Raw genomic sequence first — 21,465 nt, 5'->3', positions numbered from 1 at the left:
ACTGCCTTGTAATCAAGCAATATAAAGGGTAATAAAACAAAAAAAAAAAAAAAAACACCTTTCTTTCCTAATCTATAATCTAATAAACTGGATTATTTTTTTGCAAAGGTTTCATATAACTATATTAATATAACTTCAAGCAAGGAAATGATTTTTCCTTGCTTAAAGTTAGAAAAAGTTTTCTAACTTTAAGTTTTCTTGCACACCGAAAGAAAACACTTCACAGGCTACGTCCCTTCATCACAAATCATTTGGCGCTAAGAGCCACATTAAGAGCCAGCACATGCAACCAATAAAGACGAGATATCAAGTAAGGTGGATGAAGCCATGATGGGCGACTATAACTGGTTTTTGGTTTAGGATGATCATACTGACCACAAAAGACAAAGGCAGTTCAAATGTCCAAACTGTTAATAAATCTGATTTAGTTACGGAAGGATGTTACATGGTTGTTTTCCATTAAGATTATTACTATATTAAATACCACTCTTGTACAATTTGAAATTAATGATAGTTTATTAGGCTATCTGCCTAAACTACTATGCATTAAGGTGGTATTTCAAATATCTTACCAATACCCATCAATAGACCATGCTGTTGGGGTAACAAAAAATATAGAAAGGATTACAAATTTGAATATATTACAAATATAATTACCAATATTACGATTACAATTGCCATTATTACAATTGCCAATATTATGATTACAACTGTCACTGGAAGAAGCCAAAAGACAAAATATGCCTCCTTCAAGCAATAGACAGCCATATCCTTTTGTGATACCAAAGACCTCTACCATCCTGGGATAACGAAGACCTCAGAAACAGACCTCATAGATCTTTTCATAGGAAAGCCGTACTTCACAGTCAATTCTATATGCAGATTTCTGACTTCAGCATGGGAAACACCATCTCTCTTCTCAGGACAGAAATATATGGCCAAATTTGAAGATTTCTTAGAAAACCAACCGAATAAACTCAAATTCTGGAGATGGTAAGTCGATGACATTATAGCTATCTGGAACTATATACAGAAAACCTATGTAAATTCTTTCTTTTAAATTCTTTCTTTCTGTTGTTGAGAGCTGCTCCTGTGGGACCAGCTCTCAACAACCACTACGAAAAAATCAAGTTCGAAATAGAAATAGAAAACAGTGCAAAAATTCTTTTTCCTGCACATCCTGTTTGTAAGAAAACCCTAAGAGCTACATATTAGCATAGGCATGTGATGCAAGAAAGCAAGATTATACAGCATCAGTCAAAAAAAAAAAACCTTCCCATTTCATTCATCCCTTAACTCCAAAAGTTTGTCCACTTCTTCCTTGGATTTATTTAGGCTATCAACTTCCACAATGACACATGGAATTCTTCCAGTAATCAACTACCTGCTGGCTAAAGGCAAATTTCTGCACATTATTCTACAACTGACTTTCCTCAATTTGAGTTTATGCCCCCTCAAGGTTTGTAATCTGAGAAGATGTTTGTTTGTTGTTTGTTATTTGGTTTTTAGGAGCATTAGCAAGTAAGGCCATATTGCTCCGGGATATGCGGTGGTCATTCCCTGACCTTCCCAAATCCTCCGTATTTGGTGGTGACAGGCTCGAACCCCGGTCTAATCAAGAAGCGTGTGCTATGCACTGCTGCTCCTCCCCACCTGGCTACAGAGGCGCTAATCTGAGAAGAGGAAGAATCCCATCAGCATTGAGCCTGCTCAAACCATTCAAGGCCTTATACAACTGAATCAGATCACCCTGCAGGTGCCTAATCTCCAGATGCTGCAATTTACAGAACTTAAGTCTTTTTTGGTAAGGGCACCCCTTTGTTCCCCTCACCAGTCTTGTAGGCTCTTCACTGTACTCATTCTAGAAACTCTATATCTTTCCTAAAATGGGGGCCTCCAGACTACTACTCAAGGTGTGGCCTGACCACTGCCTTACACAAGGGAATAATCACCTCCTTATCCCTGCTCATAAAATTCATCTACATCATTGACAAGACCCCATGACCTACTCTGGCAGCCTGTCTGCACTGCTCAGAAAACTTCGGATCTGACTGCACAATTACCTCCAAGTCTCTCTCATTCTCCACTATCCTGAGGGTAACACCACCCAGTTGGTACATTTCTATGGGGGTTACTGCTACGCATATGCAGTACTTTGCATTTGTCAATGTTACACTTCAGTTGCCACTTCTCAGCTCATCTGCCCAACTTTTCTAGATCCTGTTATAGCAGCATACTGTTATTAACAACCCTGCCAACCTTTGTATCATTTACAAACTTTGACATTAAGCTTGATATACCTTCATCAATATCATTGATAAATACACAAAACAAAAATGGGTCCAACACTGAACCCTGAGGGACACCACTAATAACATTAGTCCACATAGAGCAGTATCCATTGATTACAACTCTTTGTCTTCTCCCACTCAACCATCCTTTTATCCATTGTAGCAACTTGCCCTTAATGCCATATTGCTCCAATTTGTACAGTAGTCTACCATGTGCTGGAGTATCAAAAGCTTTCCTGAAATCCAAGTGTGTGATATCAAAATTATTTTTTGCATCCAGTTCCTTTGTGACCAGACAAGACTTTCCCTTAACAAACCTATGATGTGTCTGAATTATCATTGCAGTCTTGTCTAGATAATCCTGCAATGATATTTTAACCAGTAAATCCATTATTTTTCCCAGAACAGAAGTCAAACTAACTGGTCAGTAATTATTCATGTCACCTTCTGATCCTCCTTTGTGAATTGGTGAAACATTTTCACTTCTCCAGTCCATGGGGCCCTCCCTTTATTACAATGATGCTCTCATAATTATGTCCAAGGGTTTGCTTACTTACTTCCTTTGCTGCCTCCTTTAATATACTTAGATACTTAGTTTAAAGTTTAACTTAGACAGAGATTTTGTAGGTATTACTTAGTATCGGTAACGGTATCAAATCCACGTGTTACAAATTGAACGAGAGGTCTTTTTTTTTAACCAAATTTAGTCGATTTATTAACCAATAGTTATATCAAATTATCTTCTATAAGTAGATTATAGACCTAGTCAGGATCCTTAGTTTATTCTAAACTGAGATAGCGAGATTTGGAAGCTAATCAATACTTACGAGTCCGTAGAAGTACCGTTCGAGAATTCCCGCCATTTTTACACGATAGCATAAGCTAAGTGTAGTATAGTGCATAATATAATATTGTCAATTAATCAGTAAATCTATTAATCTTGATAAACTTTATTGTCAATTAAATTGTATTTTTAACTCTATATATATATATATATAACGACTTAATCGTAACAAATAATTAATACATAACTATAGTGGTACACGTGATACGGAAGTTGTATAAAGGGAACTCGTAGAAAACACTAGATACCGAAAAAAAATATATATATAACATAACTGTTTTGGGATATAACTTAAGGATTTAAGTTTTGTTTTGAAATTTTATTGAATTAAATCGGAATCATGACTCTGACCAGAGCAGCAAAGCAAAAGGTTCAAGCTAATGTGAGTGCTATGGTTCAGGGGAGAACTGAGGGGGGGCAGTTGCCCTCTGAATCACAGTCTTTTAAAATGCACTGTTTGCTTGATGTTTGCGGAGCAGTAGGGTACGGGACATGATACTGCCAAGGGGGATGGATGTCTTTGTGTGTGCACGATGTAAGGAGTGCAAGGAAATCAGGCGACAACTCAGCGTTGTTATGGGCCTTTATGAGAGCTTGAAGGACAGGGTGGATGCCCTCGAAGGAAATAAAATGAGGGGCCCATCAAGCTCTCAGCTGCCCACATCAACGCCAGAGCTTGCACTTGGTCATCAGGCAACACAGAGGCAGCCCCCTAGGCAGAATGCGCTGGTCCCACAGGAACTAGTAGTTGTTGGTGACTCTATTGTCAGGGAAACGGGGAACATGCTTTGTAAAAAGGATAGGTGGAATAGGACCAGGGTATGTCTGCCAGGGGCAAAGGTTGATGACGTTGTAGAGCGGATATCATCTTTTAAGGACACAAAAGGTGATATAGTTGTATACGTTGGCACTAATGATATTAAGAGTAGGAGACCGGCGGAATTACTTAGCAAGTACAGATCACTGTTGAAAAAAAGCCGTGAATTAGGGTTGAATTTGAAAGTGTCTGCAATTCTACCCAGACACGATAGGAGGGAGTATATGATGAGAGCCTTGTCGATCAATTCGGCCCTGGAGGGATTGTGCAAGGCTCAAGGGGTAGAATTTTTTTCAGCCTGGACTGTACTTGTTAACAGGAGAGATTGCTTCTACAGGGATGGGATACACTTAAATAGAAAGGGTGCAAGAATTTTTGCTGATGCTGTCGAGGCAGTGTTAGGTGGGTCGGAAAACTGCTAGTTGGGGGGGGGGGATCATCATCATCATCAGCCATTTTCAATCCACTGCAGGATGAAGGCTTCTCCAGCAACTTTCCAGTTCCTTCTGTTTTGAGCACTAGCCATCCATTTACTACTCAAAAACACATGAATTTCATCTATCCATCTCCGCCTTTGTCTTCCAGGTTTTCTTCTAGCTCCTCTTGGGTACCATTCTGTTATTTTCTTAGTCCATCTGTCACCATGTCTTCGAGCTATGTGTCCTGCCCAAGACCATTTTAGTTCTTTAGTTTTAATAAGAATGTCCTTTACTTGAGTTTGCTGCCTAATCCATGTGTTTCTCTTCTTATCTAACAGTCTGATTCCCAATATAATTTGTTCCATTCTTCGCTGTGTAGTTCTTAGCTTCTCTTCCATTCTTTTGGTGAGTGCCCAAGTTTCACTTCCATAAGTCATGGTGGGGAGTATACATTGATTCATTATTTTACGTTTCAGACAAACTGGGATATTGCTCTTCAGTATGTGACTATATTTCCTGAATGCTATCCATCCAAAATTTATTCTTCTCTTGACTTCCAGCCATTTATCATTATTACAGCTAATAACTTGTCCCAGATAAGTATTTGACTCCACCTTTTCAATTACTGCTCCTTCAATCATTATTTCCCTTTCCGTGGCATACTTGTTCATCATTACTTTTGTTTTAGCCATATTCATCTTTAGTCCAAAATCCTTACTAACTGTGCATAACTGATTAAGATTTTCCTCTAATTCTTTGGGATCGTGGCTTATGACCACAATGTCATCTGCAAATCGTAAATGGTTTAGGTACTCTCCGTTCACATTGACTCCTTTCTGCGACCAGTCTAATCTTCTGAAAGCTTCCTCAAGGGCAGCAGTAAACAGCTTCGGAGATATTGTGTCTCCTTGTCGAACTCCTTTCTCGATTTTAAATTTGCTACTGTCTTTGTCTAGTCTAATAAAGGATGTAGCACTCTCATATATTTTCTTCAAAATCATAATATATGGAGTATCTATGCCTTGTCTTTCCAGTTCCCGAAACATTGCCTTATGCTGTATGGAGTCAAATGCCTTTTTATAATCCACAAATGCCAGGCATAATGGTGTTTTATATTCATTTGCTTTCTCCATTAGCTGTGATATTACGTGAAGGTGATCCATAGTTGAGAATCCTGTCCTAAAGCCAGCTTGCTCTTTCAGTTGATTCTCATCAAGTATTCTTTCTAATCTGTTAGTAATGACCCTTGTGAACAACTTGTAGATATGGGATAACAAGCTAATTGGTCTATAATTTCCAATTTCTGATTTATCTCCTTTCTTATGCAGTAAAACTATGATTGCATTATTCCACTGCTTAGGCATCATACCTTTTCTAATGCACTTTGTGAAGAGCCTTGCCAGTTTTTGTGTTATGTCTCTTCCTCCCAATTTTAACAACTCTACAGTAATTTCATCTTCCCCCGGGGCTTTCCGATTCTTCATTTTCTTCAATGCATGTTCTACCTCATCAGGAAGAATATTGGGTATGTCGTATGTGTTGCTACTTTGCAATCCATCTTCCCCACTGCTGGTATCATTCCCTCGCTCCTTGTATAATTCTCTATAGTAGTCTTCTGCTATTTGAATTTACCTTTTCTGCCTTTTCTGCTGTTTATAAGTACACCATTGCTATTCTTCAGTTTCAGTATCATTTGTCTTTCTGTATTACTGCTCATGGCTGCTGATTTAAATCCTTTGTTTTCCCTTAATGCTTGTTCTACTTTTCTTGTGTTAAATCTTCTTATGTCCTCTCTGAGTCTCTTTCTAATGGCTTTACATAACTCAGTATACTCAATTTTCTCCCTGTCAGTGTTTTTCTTGCTCTTCATTTGTCGTCTTTGGTTCATCATGACAAGTGTTTCTTGACTAATTTTTTCTTCTTTGGATTTCTGTTTCCCTATAGGTTTCTTGGGCTTTATCACTTTCAGAAAGTTGTAATATTCCTTGTCGATATCTTGGTCCTTGGTTGGGGGGGATACAAGGACTAATAGATTAACAGTAGCCACTGCCAGAGGTGGAAGTGATTCTTGCACTGCTTCTATTGAAATGAGCAGAAGCCTGAAAAACAAGATGCAGGATATTTCAGAGACTGCTGGGAGTCATTGCGGTACAAGTAAACACATGGGTTGTGTTAGGGTAACTAAGAATAGAAACAGGTGCATGTATACCTGCGTGTACACCAATGCTAGGAGTTTGGTAAATAAATATGACGAATTTGAGGTATCGCTCAAAACATCAAAGGCAGATATTGTTGGGATATCAGAGACGTGGTGTAACACAGATATAAGTAATGCGGAACTGGAATTTGGGGAATACAATGTGTATAGAAAGGATAGACAGGACAGGAGGGGAGGGGAGGAGGGGTTATGCTATTAGTTAAGAAACACAAAGTCCAAGGAAGTGAAGCCAGTCGACATCGATGGACAGGTCAGTGTCGAGTCAGTTGGGTGTGACATAAGCATAGGGAAATCAAAATTGAGAGTAGGAGTGTGCTATAGGCCTAATGACTCTGATGAGTATAATAAGATATTGTACAGGGAAATAGAGTGGACCAGTAAATCAGAGAGTCTTATAATGGGGGATTTTAATTTCCCAGATACTGACTGGAATTTGTGGGTTGGTCACTCGCACACTAGCAAGGCTTTTGTGGATTTATTGGATGATTGTTTTCTACATCAGCATGTTCGTGAGACAACAAGAGGGAGCAATACTCTTGATCTGATTATCAGTAGTGATTCTTCATGCATTAAGAATCTGCAGATAAATGAACCACTAGGTGGCAGTGATCACAGTGTGTTGAAGTGGGATTTACTCAAGGAGGTAACTACCATCAGAGGTAAAGGGAAGGTTTCTTGTTTTCGTAAAGGCGACTATGATGGTCTGAGACAGTATTTAAATTCTATACAGTGGGACCAACTGATGATGTTACCAACAGCAAACTCAAAATAGGAAGCATTCAAGGAACTAATCTTGGAGGCTACCAGGCTTTACATACCAACTAAGAAATATTGTTCAAGGTTTAGGCCTAAATGGTTGTCAGATGAACTAATGAGACATGTGGCAGAGAAGAAAAATGCATGGGATACATACAAATTAATGGGTGACATGGAAGCCTATGATAGATATAAGTTGGTCTGTAACCAAGTCACAAAGGAGATTAGGCAGGCAAAGGCAGACTACGAAAAATCCTTGGCAAAGGATGCAAAGAAAAACAGAAAAGAGTTCTTTACATATTTAAACTCAAGAAGGAAAGGGATGAATCAGATTGGTCCACTGGATATTGATGGGTCAACAGTTGAGGATCCTGCTCAGGTGGCTAACAATCTAAACGAGTATTTTGCATCTACATTCACGCATGAAGAGTTATTCAGGAAGGAGAATGATGTAGGTAAAGCAAACATTGGCAGTGAGCTGGATGATTTTGTAATAACTGAGAGGAAAGTGGAGGAGAGATTGTTGAGGATAAACATAAAAAAGGCACCTAGGGTGGATGGGATCTATCCAGTTATATTAAAGGAGGCAGCAAAGGAAGTAAGCAAACCCCTAGCCATAATTATGAGAGCTTCTTTGGACTCAGGGGAGGTACCCATAGACTGGAGATGTGCAAATGTAACCCCAATTCACAAAAGAGGATCAAAGGCTGACACAAGTAATTATAGACCTGTTAGTTTAACGTCTGTTCCAGGTAAATTAATGGAGGCACTGGTTAAAGAAGTACTGCAGGATCATCTAGACAAGAATTCAGTTATAGCTCAGACGCAGCATGGTTTTGTTAAGGGCAGGTGATTGCCTGACCAATTTGATTGGATACTATGATGTAGTCACAAAAGAACTAGATGCAGGGAATAACTTTGATATTATATATTTGGATCTTAGAAAGGCTTTTGATACTGTTGCACATGGAAGACTGCTGCACAAATTAGAGCAGTGTGGCATTGGAGGCAAACTGCTGCTATGGATAAGGGGATGGTTGAGTGGCAAAAGACAGAGAGTGGTAATCAATGGACACTGCTCAACATGGACTAATGTTATTAGTGGAGTTCCTCAGGGTTGAGTGTTGGGTCCGTTGTTGTTTTTGGTGTTTATGAATGATATTGATGATGGGATATCAAGTTTAATGTCCAAGTTTGCAGATGATACAAAGGTTGGCAGGGTTGTTAAGGACACTACTGACGCTATGCTGCTGCAACAGGATCTGGAAAGGTTGAACAGATGGGCTGAGAGGTGGCAAATGAAGTTAACATTGACAAATGTAAAGTACTACATATGGGAAACAGCAACCCCAGAACAATGTATCAACTCTGTGGTACTACACTGATAGTGGTAGAAAATGAAAAGGACCTAGGGGTAATTGTGCAGGCAGATATGAAGTTCTCTGAGCAGTGCAGACGAGCTGCAAGAGTAGCTCATGGTGTCTTGTCAATGATATACAGGAATTTTTCTAGTAGGGATAAGGAGGTGATTATTCCCTTGTATAAGGCAATGGTTAGGCCACATCTTGAGTACTGTATACAGGTCTGGAGGCCTCATTTCAAGAAGGATGTAGAGCTGCTGGAACGGGTACAGAGAAGGGCAACAAGATTAGTGAATGGAACAAAGGGTTGCTCTTACGAAGAAAGGCTTAAGTTTTGCAAATTACAGATTCTGGAAACTAGGCACCGGCGAGGTGATCTGATAGAGGTGTATAAGGCTTTGAATGGTTTGAGCATGCTCAATGCCAATGGGATTCTTCATCTTGCTCAGAAAAATCACCTCAGAGGGCATAAATTCAAATTGAGGAAGGACGGATGTCGGATAGATTTGCGGAAATTTGCCTTTGGCCAGCGGGTGGTTGGTTGGTGGAACCGACTTCCATCACTTGTTGTTGAAGTTGATAGCCTAAATAAATTTAAAGCTCAACTGGACAGGTATTTCGAACGAACGGAGGGGTGAAATGGGAGTGGTGTGTGTTTTTTTTTTTTTTTTTTGGCTGATGCTGAATAAGCTTGCTTTCTTGCATCATATGCCTCTACTAATGCTAATGCTAATATAACTGGGTAGATCCCATCCAACCCAGGTGCCTTTCTTATGTTTAACACCAACAATTTCTCCTCCACTTTGCTTTCAGTTATTGCAAAATCAATTATCTCCCTGTTAGAGTTTAATAAGCTTATGTTTTCCACTTTGCTACAGAATTCCTCTTACATGTGTGAATGTAGATGCAAAGTACTCGTGCAGTTTGTCAGCTATCTGAGCAGGATCATTAACAGTTGAACCATCGATAAAGTAGACCGATCTGATTCATCCCCTTCCTTCTAGAGTTTATATAAGTAAAAAAGTCTTTGGTGCTTTTATTTGCATCCTCTGCCAACAATTTCTCATAATCTGCTTCACTTGCCTAACCTTTGTGACTTGATTACAGACTAGCTTATATCTACAATAAGCTTCTGTGTCACCTCATAATTTATAAGCATCCCATGCACATTTCCTCTAGGCACAAGTTTCATTAGTTCATCTGACACCCATTTATGCCTTAACCTTGAACAGTATTTCTTAGTTCAGTGTTCTCCCCAGAAAATGTTGCCAGCCAGATGGCCTTATGAAGTTGTTGTTGTTGTTATTATTATTTAGGAGCATTAGCAACTAAGGCCATATTGCTCTGGGGATATGAGGTGGTCATTCCCTGACATTTCCGCATCCTCCGTATTTGGTGGCTCACGGGCTCGAACCGTGGTCTAATCAAGAAGCATGTGTTACGCACTGCTGCTCCTGCCCACCCGGCTACGGAGGCCCCAAATTATGAAGTAGCTAGGTGGGAAAGTGTAATACTTCACAATATTATAAAATTTGCTGTTATTTATAAATGTGACTTAAGCAATGCAGAGGAAAAATTAATTGCATAATTTAAGATTGCAGGCTCCTATCACATTGACCTCGATCGCATAGTATGTTCAAATTAATATTGATCAAGATCAGTGAGCAGTACCATACGGTACCGCGAGAATCACTTAAATTTTGGCCAGGCAGTGAGTTAAATTCACCGGGCAATGCACCCATTCAATAGCTCCAGGGAAGAACAATGTAGTTGGTATGTAAAGCCCAGCAGCTTCCAACATTAATTCTTCCAATGCTTCCCATTTGAAATTTGCTGTTGGTAACATTATTAGTTGGTCCAACTATACAGAATTTAAAAAATCTCTGAAACCACTGTAGTCACATTTATGAAAGCAAGAAACCCTTCCCTTTAACCCTGATGGTAGTTACATCTTTAAGGAAATCCCACATTAGTACATTGTAATCAATGCCACCTAGTGATTCCTTTATCTGCAAATTCTTAATGCATGAAGAATCACTGCTGATAATCAGATCAAGAGTATTAATCTCTCTGGTTGCTTCTCAAACATACTGCTGTAGCAAATAATCATCCAATAAATCCACGAAAGTCTTGATGGTGTGTGAGTGGCCAACCCACGAGTTCCAGTCAATATATAGGAAGTTAAACTACCACATTATAAGACATTCTGACTTAATGGCTCGCTGATTTTCTGTGTAGTTGTTCATTGTACTCATCCAAGTCATTAGACCTATAACACATTCCTATACTCAATTTTGCTTTTTCAGTGTTTATGTCACACCAAACTGACTCAATATTGCACTGTACATCCATGTCAGCTGGATTCACTTCCTTAGATTTTATGTGTTTCTTAACTTACAGCATAACCACTCCTCCCATCCTATCCTGTCTGTCATTTCTGTACACAATGTACTCCCTAAATTCCAATTCCTTATATCTGTGTGACACCACTTCTCTGATATCCTAACAATATCTGTCTTTGATTTCTTGACCAGCAATTCAAATTCATCAACTTTATTTACTATACTCCTAGCAGTGGAGTACATGCAAGTATACATGCACCTGTTCTAACTCTTACCTTAATACAGCCCATGTATTTAATTGTTTCATGATGACTTCCAGCAATTCCTGAAATCCCCAGCAATTTGCTTTCCAGGCTGCTGCTCATTCCAATAGAAGCAGTGCAAGAATCACTTTCACCTCTGCCAGCAGCTACTGTTAATCTATTAGTCTGTGTATCCCCCCCCAAGCTATCAATTTTCTGACCCACCTAACACTGCCTCAATAGTATCAGCAAATATTCTTGCACCCTTTCTATTTAAGTGTATCCCATTCCTGTAGAAACAATCTCTCCTGTTAAGAAGCACAGACAACACTGGGAAAAATTCTACCCCCATGAGCCTTGCACAATCTCTCCAGGGTGGAATCAATTGACAAGGTTCTCATCATATACTCCCTACTATCGTGTCTGGGCCAAACTGCAGACACTTTCAAATTTAACCCTAACTCGACTTTTTTTTTTCAAAGTTGACCTGTACCTGTTAAATTAATAAATAGTGCCAATGTGTACAACAATATCACCTTTTGTGCCATTAAAAGATGATATCTACTCTACAATGACATCAACCTTTGCCCCTGGGTGACAACATACACTGGTCATATTCCACCTATCCTTTTTGCACAATATATTTTCCGTTTCCCTGACAATTGAGTCACTGATAATAACTAGCTCCTGTGGGACCAGTGCATTCTGCCCTGAAGATTGCCACTATGTTGCCTGATGAACAAGAGTGAGCTCTGGTATTGAGCTGGGCCACAGAAAGCTTGATGGGCCCACATTTATTTCCTTCGAGAGACTCGACCCTATACCTCTAACTATTATAGACACCCATCAATCGCCCCCTTCGATTCTCCCCCCCAAGCCACAGTACTCCCGCTACTTTGTGCACATTGCTTTGCTGCTTTTTCCTGGGGCATGATTTATGTTTAAATACAATTTAATTAACAATGAAAATTAATAATATTTATAAATTTCCTTGATTAATTGACAATACTATACTAAGCTAACAGATTCCCAATACAGCGCTATCTAGTTTTACGTTGTGCCTTACGCTATCAAGTTTGAGATATACGTTACACTATTCCATATCAATCTAATATACTACACCAATGGCAGCAAGTTTCAAATGGTACAAGGTTCTACAGATACTAAGTAGTAACCTAAAAAATCTCTATCTAAATTTAAAATAAACTAAGTAGCATGACTAGGACTATAAAGCTACTTCTAGAAAATAAGTTAATATGCCAATTAAGTTAATAAAATGGCAAAAATTTAATAAAAACTTATCTGTTTGCTGGAGCCATAAAAATCTTCCCTATACATAGAAGTTTACAGGAAGCCCACTGATACTGGAATAATATCAAACTACAAATCTTGCCATCCTTTCTCAAGAAAAATTAACATTCTTAAGTTCTTAATCCTAAGAGATTACAGAATTTGCAAATAAGATAATCTACAACAGGAACTAAAAACAATAAACAATCTGGCCATGAAGAATGGATATCCTCTACATGTTTATCAACAAAGCCATAAAAAAACACACGTCCAACACCATTACACAACCCAAACACAGCAGGGACAGAAGAACCTCTACATGTATATCATACATACCATCTGTCAGCATTAAAATAGCGAAGAAGCCAGGAAATTTGGTATCTTCACCTTTTTCAAAAGTTCAGCCTCCATCAAGCAGATTGTCAAACAACAGCCCAACAATCACTACAATCCTAGACGTCCCTATCTATAAAATATACTGTAGGTGTGGGCATATATATGCGAGTCATACAGACGTCTACGTTGCAGAATCAAAGAGCACTAAAAAGATGTACAATATGGTAGAGTTCTAAAGTCTGACACAACCCTCCATGCTTTCCAATGTGGCAACACTTGGGGGTTCAACAACACTAGAATTCTTTCTATAGATAGGCAATACAACAGAAGGTAATTCAAAGAAGCCTTTTACATAAAAATGTTCAGAGCCTCAGCAATCAATGAGAAAACAGGGAGTAAAGTTCAACTTACAATGTTTTCATCTTTTTGATAATAAAATAGAAGAAATGAAAAAACCAGGAAAGAAAATAGGCCAGTTATCCAGAGTAGCAGCCCACATACAACCCTCTCCAGTCCATCATAACCAGCCTGCACACCAACCCTGATGGCCAGAGTATAACAGGAAAGGTCACCTCAGGCTTCCACTTCACAAAACCTCCAGATCCAGGATAGAAAATTTGGCTTAATTCTATTGGCTATTAGAATTAATCCCTCACCTATAAATTTACTGCTGGCAGCACCCCTTGCCTGTATGCACATCAGATTTCTGAGAGCATCGACAAGAGGAGTCTGTCAGCACGTAAGAATTTAATCTCTTTGTATTTACCTAAGATTTACTTAATTTAATATCTGGTTTCTATTATAATAATAATAATTCAAACTTAGAATTCTTTATTAGCAAAACTGTAATGGTAATTGTAATCAAAATATTGGTAATTGTAAAAATTACCATTATTATCATAATATTGGTAACTGTAATATTGATAATTATATTTGTATTATATTCAAATCTGTAATCCATTCTATATTTTTTGTTCCCCCAACAGCATGGTCAGATGATGGGTATCGGTAAGATACCTGAAACGACACCTTAATGTATAGTAATTTAATCAAATAGCTTAATAAACCATATTATTAATTTCACGTGGTATAAAGAGTGGTATTAAATACAGTAATAATCTTAATAAATTTGATATATTATTGCATATTTATTTTTCTGGGTAAACCCCTGATGCTATAGAAAAACTAAGATCATAATCAGAATCAACATATGCAAATTCATAAACAATCACTAAGAAATTCAGATAAACAGAATTTTTTTTGAAAATACATTACATAATGTTACACAGGGTGATTCAATGAAAAGACAGTATGATCTACCTCGCTCAATATTAAGTTTAGTCTACTTGTTATCTGAAAATTTGTCATATTTTGGCTGAAATTTTTTAATTTGATGTTAAAATTGAACTAAGTATTATCATTTAGATGTTATAATTTCCAAACTTAAATTCTGCTTTTAACAATGGCAAATGAGCCAAGATGATGTGGGAAAACAATTTTTCTGTGATTTTCCAAATCAGCTCAGTCTATAGAGGCCACCCAGCGTTCAAGCATTTAGCAGAATGAGGACAGTTCGTTCCTGTCACCTAGTACTTATAACCATTTTTTTCCCAAATAAACTGATTAACATTCGTTACAGAATGGACAACAATAACTTTTTTAGTTTTGAAAGAAAACATTATGATATGGAGAGTGAAGAGATTTTCTTAGAGAGGGGTCATTAGTTAACCTAACTGCCCTCTTTTGAATAGTCTAGAAGCCTAAGAGAGATTTTCAGGCACCACCCCAGACTTAGGAACAATATTCAATAGAAAGACAGAAAGACAGACACCCCAGACTTAGGAACAATATTCAATAGAAAGACAGATTTCATATTCGTACAGAGCAAGCAGCTATTTGGAAGAAAGTAATGCCAAAAGGAAAGAGACAGACCAAGTTTTAGATGCAGAGGAAGCAATATTTGTGATGTGCTTATGCCAAGAGATTTGAAGTAAGGGTAATCCCTAATAGAGATTTATGATCTTGTCTAGATATCTGAGTGTCATCAGATAAACACAGGAGCAGAAGAATCCTTTTTGTGAAACATAGACAGGACTGACTTTTAGAAGGATTAAAAATCAACTAAGTTACCTTATCCCCACTGGATATCAGCCATTTGCACAGGACAAGATTTCTCAAATTGGAAGGTGGGTTAGCACACTCAAAGGAAAATGCGATGTACTATCATCAGCAAAACTATGGATAGGATTCCTGATCGATGAAAGAAGGAAATTAATACACAGGAGGAAAGGAGTGGGAGAAGTAGTGTAGAAATCAGAAGACAGAGCCATCAACCATCACCCACAGTGAGCAGTCAGAGAGAAAACTGGATACCCAATTACAAAACCAGTTGACAAACTATAAGATGGAAGCTTATTTAGAAGACCTTCATGCCAAACACAATCAAAAGCCTTTGAAATGTCAAGAGCAAATGCTTGAGTTCCACCAAACTTTTCAGCTGAATTTGTCCATAGATGGGTAACATATGCCAGTGTATCACCAGGGGATTGACACAGACAGAATCCACACTGGCGATCATTGATCAGCTCGAGGGTTTCTCAATAGCTTAGGAGTTGGTGGCTAATGGATTTCTCCATTACTTTAGAAAGAGTAGAAGTATGTGCAATAGGAGAATAACGGGATGGGAGGGACTTGTCACCCTTTCATAGGAACTGGCTGGATATGAGCAAATATCCAAGCAGAAGGAAAACGCCAGTGGAATAAGGAAGTGTAAGAAGGTGACACAGAAAGGCAATAACAGAACAGGAGTAAGCTGAGGAGCACGAGTTTTGAGAACAAATGGAGAAATACCATTGGGATCTAGTGCTTTGACTAATCAGACTATTCAAAATTCTTCTGACATCCTTTTGATGGAAGACCACAAGAGGCACTAAATGGAATATACTGGGAATGGTAGTAGGCGGTTTACCAAGAGCATAATACAAGTCAGAAGAAAAGTAAGAAGCTAGAAGGTCAACTTTATCTTTAGCTGAGGTGGAAATGGAATTGTATGGTTTGACAGAGGTGAGAATAGAGGTGGGAAAAAGTTGCAACCACTAAATTTAGCAATAGACCAGCATGCTCGACTACCGCTTAGACACAAAGCAAGCTTTTTATTCATAACCTTAACCTGTTCAAAATCTAGTTTGGATTGATTAATAACTCCTTTACAATTACTGTCAGTTTTGGTATAGACAGAAAAATGAACCTGGATATATGGATGCAAGCCAATTCCGATATGCAACAGCCTTAGCACACTTATTGGAAAACGAAGGTTTAGATGAAGGGCAATATTTTAAGATGGAATTTGGAATAAAGGATTTCATCCCTACAAGAATAATTTCGATGACACAATCTGAGCAAACATTGACATCAGAAGAATTAAAATGATGCTCCAAATAAGGAAAAGAAGAAATTCTGCAGATCAACCCATTTTGCATTCATGTAATGCCAAAACAACACAAAGTTGAGAACTGCCACAAGAGAAAGGTTAAATTGGAGAAGAGATCATCACCAAGTTGTGATTTCAGGCACCTAGAGGAGCCATTCTCAACCTTTTTTTTTGGCCATGCCCCCCCCCCCTCAGAACTCTTCTCAAATTCTATGGCTTCCCTGTGAAGCAGTCAAATTTAGTTGATAAGTTTCTTCCGTACTTCTCTCCAACTGACTACAATACGTTCCAGTTGTTCAAAAAAAGCTTATTGATGTAATCACTTCGTGAAAGTATTTCCAGTTGTTCAAAAAAAGCTTATTGATGTAATCACTTCGTGAAAGTATTAAGGTTTTAGTCGAAACAAGTTTTGCATCAAAAAACATTTCCTAATAAGAAGCAAGACGTCATTAATATTACCCGTGAATATTGGATTTTTATGGAAAATTTAATGGATATGTGCACTGTGGCTTGTAAGTGATTCCAGAACACACAGGAAATCATTTTTATTGAACATGTAGAAAAGAAGAAAACATGGAAGTACATATTACAAAAAATTAAAAAAGATTTTTATTAAATGAAAATTTTAATGAGATCCTTGAGCTTGATGTTCCCTGTGCAAGTTTTTTGATGTCCAGCTCCAAATTGGATAGTGATAGTCGAAGGTTTTTTTTTTTTTTTTTTATGAAAACCCCAAACACGAAAAGTATCAAAACCTATAGTACTTAGTACCGTGCATGGGTTGAAGGAGAAGTATGGGGGAGGGGGATGCCGGATTGCGATATCAAGTCTGCTCCTCGATTTTGTCAAGGAAACTACCTTGCTGAATCTACATTCAACCATACATGTTGAGGGAAAGGCAATGAAAAATAGTTGGGCCTTTTCCCATAGTTTTGGGAATCTATTTGGCACATTACTCTTGACCCAAAAATCTTTTTAAAATTGATTGAACTTACGGCATGCAATTATATCACTCTGAAGATCAATTAAACTCTCCTGAATTTCTGCCTCAACATTGGTGGGTTGCTCCTCAAATGGATCTAAAATCCAATATGAGATATTGAGGCTTAACAGTTCATTAAATCTTTCCTACAGATCTGTGTGTATTTCCTTTAGACATTTCACATAAACAGTAATGTTATCATCCTCCAGTGCCTCAGCGATCGTAATTCGTGTTCGGGTTTGGAAATTATAAAAATTCCAGAAACAAACAAGTGTTTGGGAGGTTTAGATCTTTTCACAGAGATACCCAGCTCCTTGACATAATGTGGCCTTGGTAATGGTCGCTGCATACATACTACCCAGACTCCCTCCAGTCACTATCTTGCAGAGTAGAGGCAGCAAGATTATGCACTATCCAATCCACAAGCCTCCTAGAGAGTTACCAATAGTTTTGGTCTGGTGAACTATCTAGAGGCCAGCATGCAAACACCGTTTTAGAGCTGTACCCTTGAAATACAGTAAACCCGCTATTTGCGGTATCTGTATTCGCAGTTTCGCGTATTCGCGGTCAATGATTTAATATAAAATGAAACCTAAAAAAATGTGAATTTTAAAGCTGTGAACATTTTCCGCCATAAAAAAACATAGGCGTGTCTAAAATTATCTTTCCCGGTCAAAACAGTGCTCAGCAGGTGGGGGAGAGGGGTGACAAAATCGCGAGCGTGGATGTTTCTCGCTAATCCTTGTTCAGTATGTGTTATGCGCTTGTCGTGTAAGGTTTTGCCATTTGCTTTTAATTTATATGCTTATAAATTGAATAAATTTATAAATTGACATGCTTACAAAAGTGAAAAATCTGCCGTTTTGCAGTGTGTTAGTGAAAACAGACTTTTTCGAGTGTGTTAATGGAAGAAAGTGACTTTATTGTGGACAAGTTCTTTCTAACCCGTACAAAAATATGGCTACGAATAACAAGGGAAATGTGAAAAGATCAAAGAAGGTGAAGACATTAGCGAATAAAATTTAGTTATCAGACAAAATTTCTAATGGTGAAAGTGTCTTCTCAGCAGCAAAACATTATAAAATCAATGAGTCAACGGTACGATCAATCAAGAAATCGGAAGAAAAAATCCGCCGTAGTGTCCGTGAAAACACGCTAATTGCTTCAAAAATTTGCTCTTTAACTCGTGATGTTAAATTAGAAAAAATGGAAAAGCTTTAAATCTGTGGATAGAAGACCGAACTCAAAATAAAATTCCGTTAAGTTCACTCATCATTCGTGAAAAGGCAAAACTCCTTTATCAACACTTTAGCGAAACTGGTGATAGCACTGGTGGGATAAGTTTTTTAGATAGCAAAGGTGCTGGTTTGAAAGATTTGTTTGAAATTTCTAATAAATATTACATTTAATATTATTGTTTCTTATTTTCATTTCGATGCCATATGCTTGCATTTCACTATGTACTGTCTATGTACATAGTCATATTATGAAGGTACATATAATACATACGTAGACAAAATTTTAGACTAGTTTTTCTTATACATTTCATACTTTGGAACGGAACCCCTTTATTACTATGGGAGCCATAACTCGGTATTCACATTTTCGGTATCCGCGACATTTCTCAGGAACGTAACCCCCACGAATAGCGGGGGTTTACTGTATAAGGAAGAATGGATCTTGCCATAATGCTCATCATAACTTCAAAAGACATTAATCACACTGCCTGATGGAAGAGAATGGGGGTAGGCAGAGGTTTTCTCTAAAGATTAAACATGAGTTCCACCATGTCAAGCCTCCAAAGTACACCAGTCTCTCTTTCTTGTTTTTTTTTTTTAGGAGCATTAGCAACTAAGGCCATATTGCTCCGGGATATGCGGTGGTCATTCCCTGACCTTTCCACATCCTCCGTATTTGGTGGTGACGGCCTCGAACTCCGGTCTAATCAAAAAGCGTGTGCTACGCACTGCTGCTCCTTCCCACCTGGCTACTGAGGCGCCTGTACACCAGTTGATAAGAGTCATCTATCACCTAATATTGGCTGGTAACATAGGTGTGACATTCCTGCATGTGGTGGACATTACATCTCAATTCCTGCTTATGTTGGTTCACACCTCAGTGGTCACCTCCAGTATACTAGTTGACATATTTCAGGACTTGCAGACAGGGGTTATACCCAGAGTTCCAGTGCCAGTGTTGTGAAAGCTCAAGCAGAGGATTTGGTTGTTTCAGAACTGGACTTCACTGAAATTCAGTCCACTTGACTCGAGAGTCACCTGAATATCATACTACTAGTATGTACTAGTCCATGTTGGAGGTTTAGGACTTTTGAATGCAAGGATTATGTTCGGGGTCGAAACTAGAGCATTGTCTCATTTAGTATATATGTGTCTTTCATGTACAAGTCCCTGAGCAGGGAGCAGGTCTTGCAATTCATTTTTCAACTCTTCTTAGAGATTTATGAGATCCCACTCAGCTATCATACACTTAGAGGTGTTTAGAGTAGCAGGAAACAGTAATAATCCTCCAAAGGGTGTGATTTTTTGGAACCAGTCTGATTGATATTCATCTGAGACTACAAAGGGCAAAACACCAGATCTTAGATGCTTAATGCAGTCCTAACTATAACTTGCCTCTCCTCCAAATCTACCCATTTTCCCCTTCTTTTTTAATTTATTCTACTCTATTTTATTTATTTATTTTATTATTTTTATGTATTTTATTTTTTATTTGTTTTTAATTTTTAAATTTAATTTTCTATTTTTATGAGGTTTTTTTTTTTTTTTTTTATATTGGCTTCCCTTTGGAACCTCAGAATCCCAGGGAGCAGGTCAGCAAACAGTATCAATGAATGGTGCAGATGGCAAGGAATGGAACTAGTCAGCAAATTTACAGGTGATTTTCTGCTGGCTGGTTGTCAAATTACACAACAAATTAGTGGTAGTCAGATTACACAACACTAAATACACCAACTTACACAATACACGACTGGCTTATACAGAGATGCAACAACATAGATGACACTAGCAGAGTTTAGGTGACTGCCTAGTCCCAGGAAAACTGCCTACATAAGAATACATATATGTATACAGATCCTTTCTGTACATAGTAACTTTGGTATTAAAATTCTGTGCATCTCCAATATCAGTCACATCATGACTTAGCCAATACTTCAAATTAGTTAAGTCATGGTTAATTGGCAATTAAATATGACAAATATTTCAAATACATGAAATTTATTTATGAAGCTCTTATATTCATGAAGAGCTTCAATAGAAATCCACATTTTGCTTGCCCTGGTAGTGAAAGGTATGACTTGACTTAAACAGAGCAGTGATATTCACAAAAGCCTAGATGCAATTCTTGAATAAACTAATCTTGACACAATAATAACATCGAAGATACAGTAAAGATTCTTATGGTCCTATATAATTTACAATTGTAATTACTGAACACTGCTAATTCTAAACAAAGTAATGACTTGACAATGTCCCCTTCTCCTCATTTTCTCCCTGTTCAGAAAAACTTCAAGACTATCTCTAGTACTAATCAGATTCCTTTACACTGCAATTTTGTACTTCAGTTTCATACAAGAAATAAGAAAATTTTGCTCCTTAATTTCATTTTTGAATAGAGAAATGTTTATATATTACAGTAATATAAGCACAAGATTTATTAAAAGAAACACTACTCTCAAATTCAACATCAGAAAAAAAATCTAACAAAACCACTTACCCATACTTGCTTTTATTAGGATTTTTAGGGCATTTAATGCAAGCTCTTAATACTTTCCCATATTTTGAAAAAAGTTGACAAAATGCTTCCTAATAAAAAAAAATAATAATAACAATATTAACATATAGTGAAACATAAAGGCACCAACTAGACTCAGCTGTAATTCTTTTCAGCTCTGGTAAAGCTGAAGAGCCAGTTAGTTTTTGCTGAATTTGTGGATTTTTAACTTATTTGTGACCTAAATTATATTTCATCACACAGTTTTTACTTGCTAATCAAGGAGCTTTGTTTTTATTACTTAAACCAGACAATTATTTCAGAAGATATACTGTTTGAATTAAAGGCTGTTGCTAGCAAACGATTTTTGGCAAACCCCAGCATCATAGGTAAACATTTCTTTAC

At 37.7% G+C, this 21,465-nt stretch overlaps 1 protein-coding gene across 1 annotated transcript in view; it reads right to left on the bottom strand.

Annotated features, from left to right (window-relative positions):
• LOC150083237 (tudor domain-containing protein 1-like) overlaps window positions 1–21,465 on the bottom strand; it is a 657,806-nt gene that overhangs the window by 500,973 nt on the left and 135,368 nt on the right. Inside the window, exon 4 of the mRNA XM_090378447.1 lies at window positions 21,064–21,152. Within this exon, the coding sequence (XP_090234573.1) occupies window positions 21,064–21,152 (89 nt within the window). The remainder of the gene's footprint in view (window positions 1–21,063; window positions 21,153–21,465) is intronic.

The sequence above is a fragment of the Mastigoproctus giganteus genome, chromosome 7 (genome assembly GCF_048544385.1).
Source record: "Mastigoproctus giganteus isolate SK-2022 chromosome 7, ASM4854438v1, whole genome shotgun sequence".
Taxonomy (NCBI): Eukaryota; Metazoa; Arthropoda; class Arachnida; order Uropygi; family Thelyphonidae; genus Mastigoproctus; species Mastigoproctus giganteus.
The sequence above is the reverse complement of the archived record's forward strand: the minus strand, read 5'-3'. Positions and strand labels throughout refer to the sequence as shown.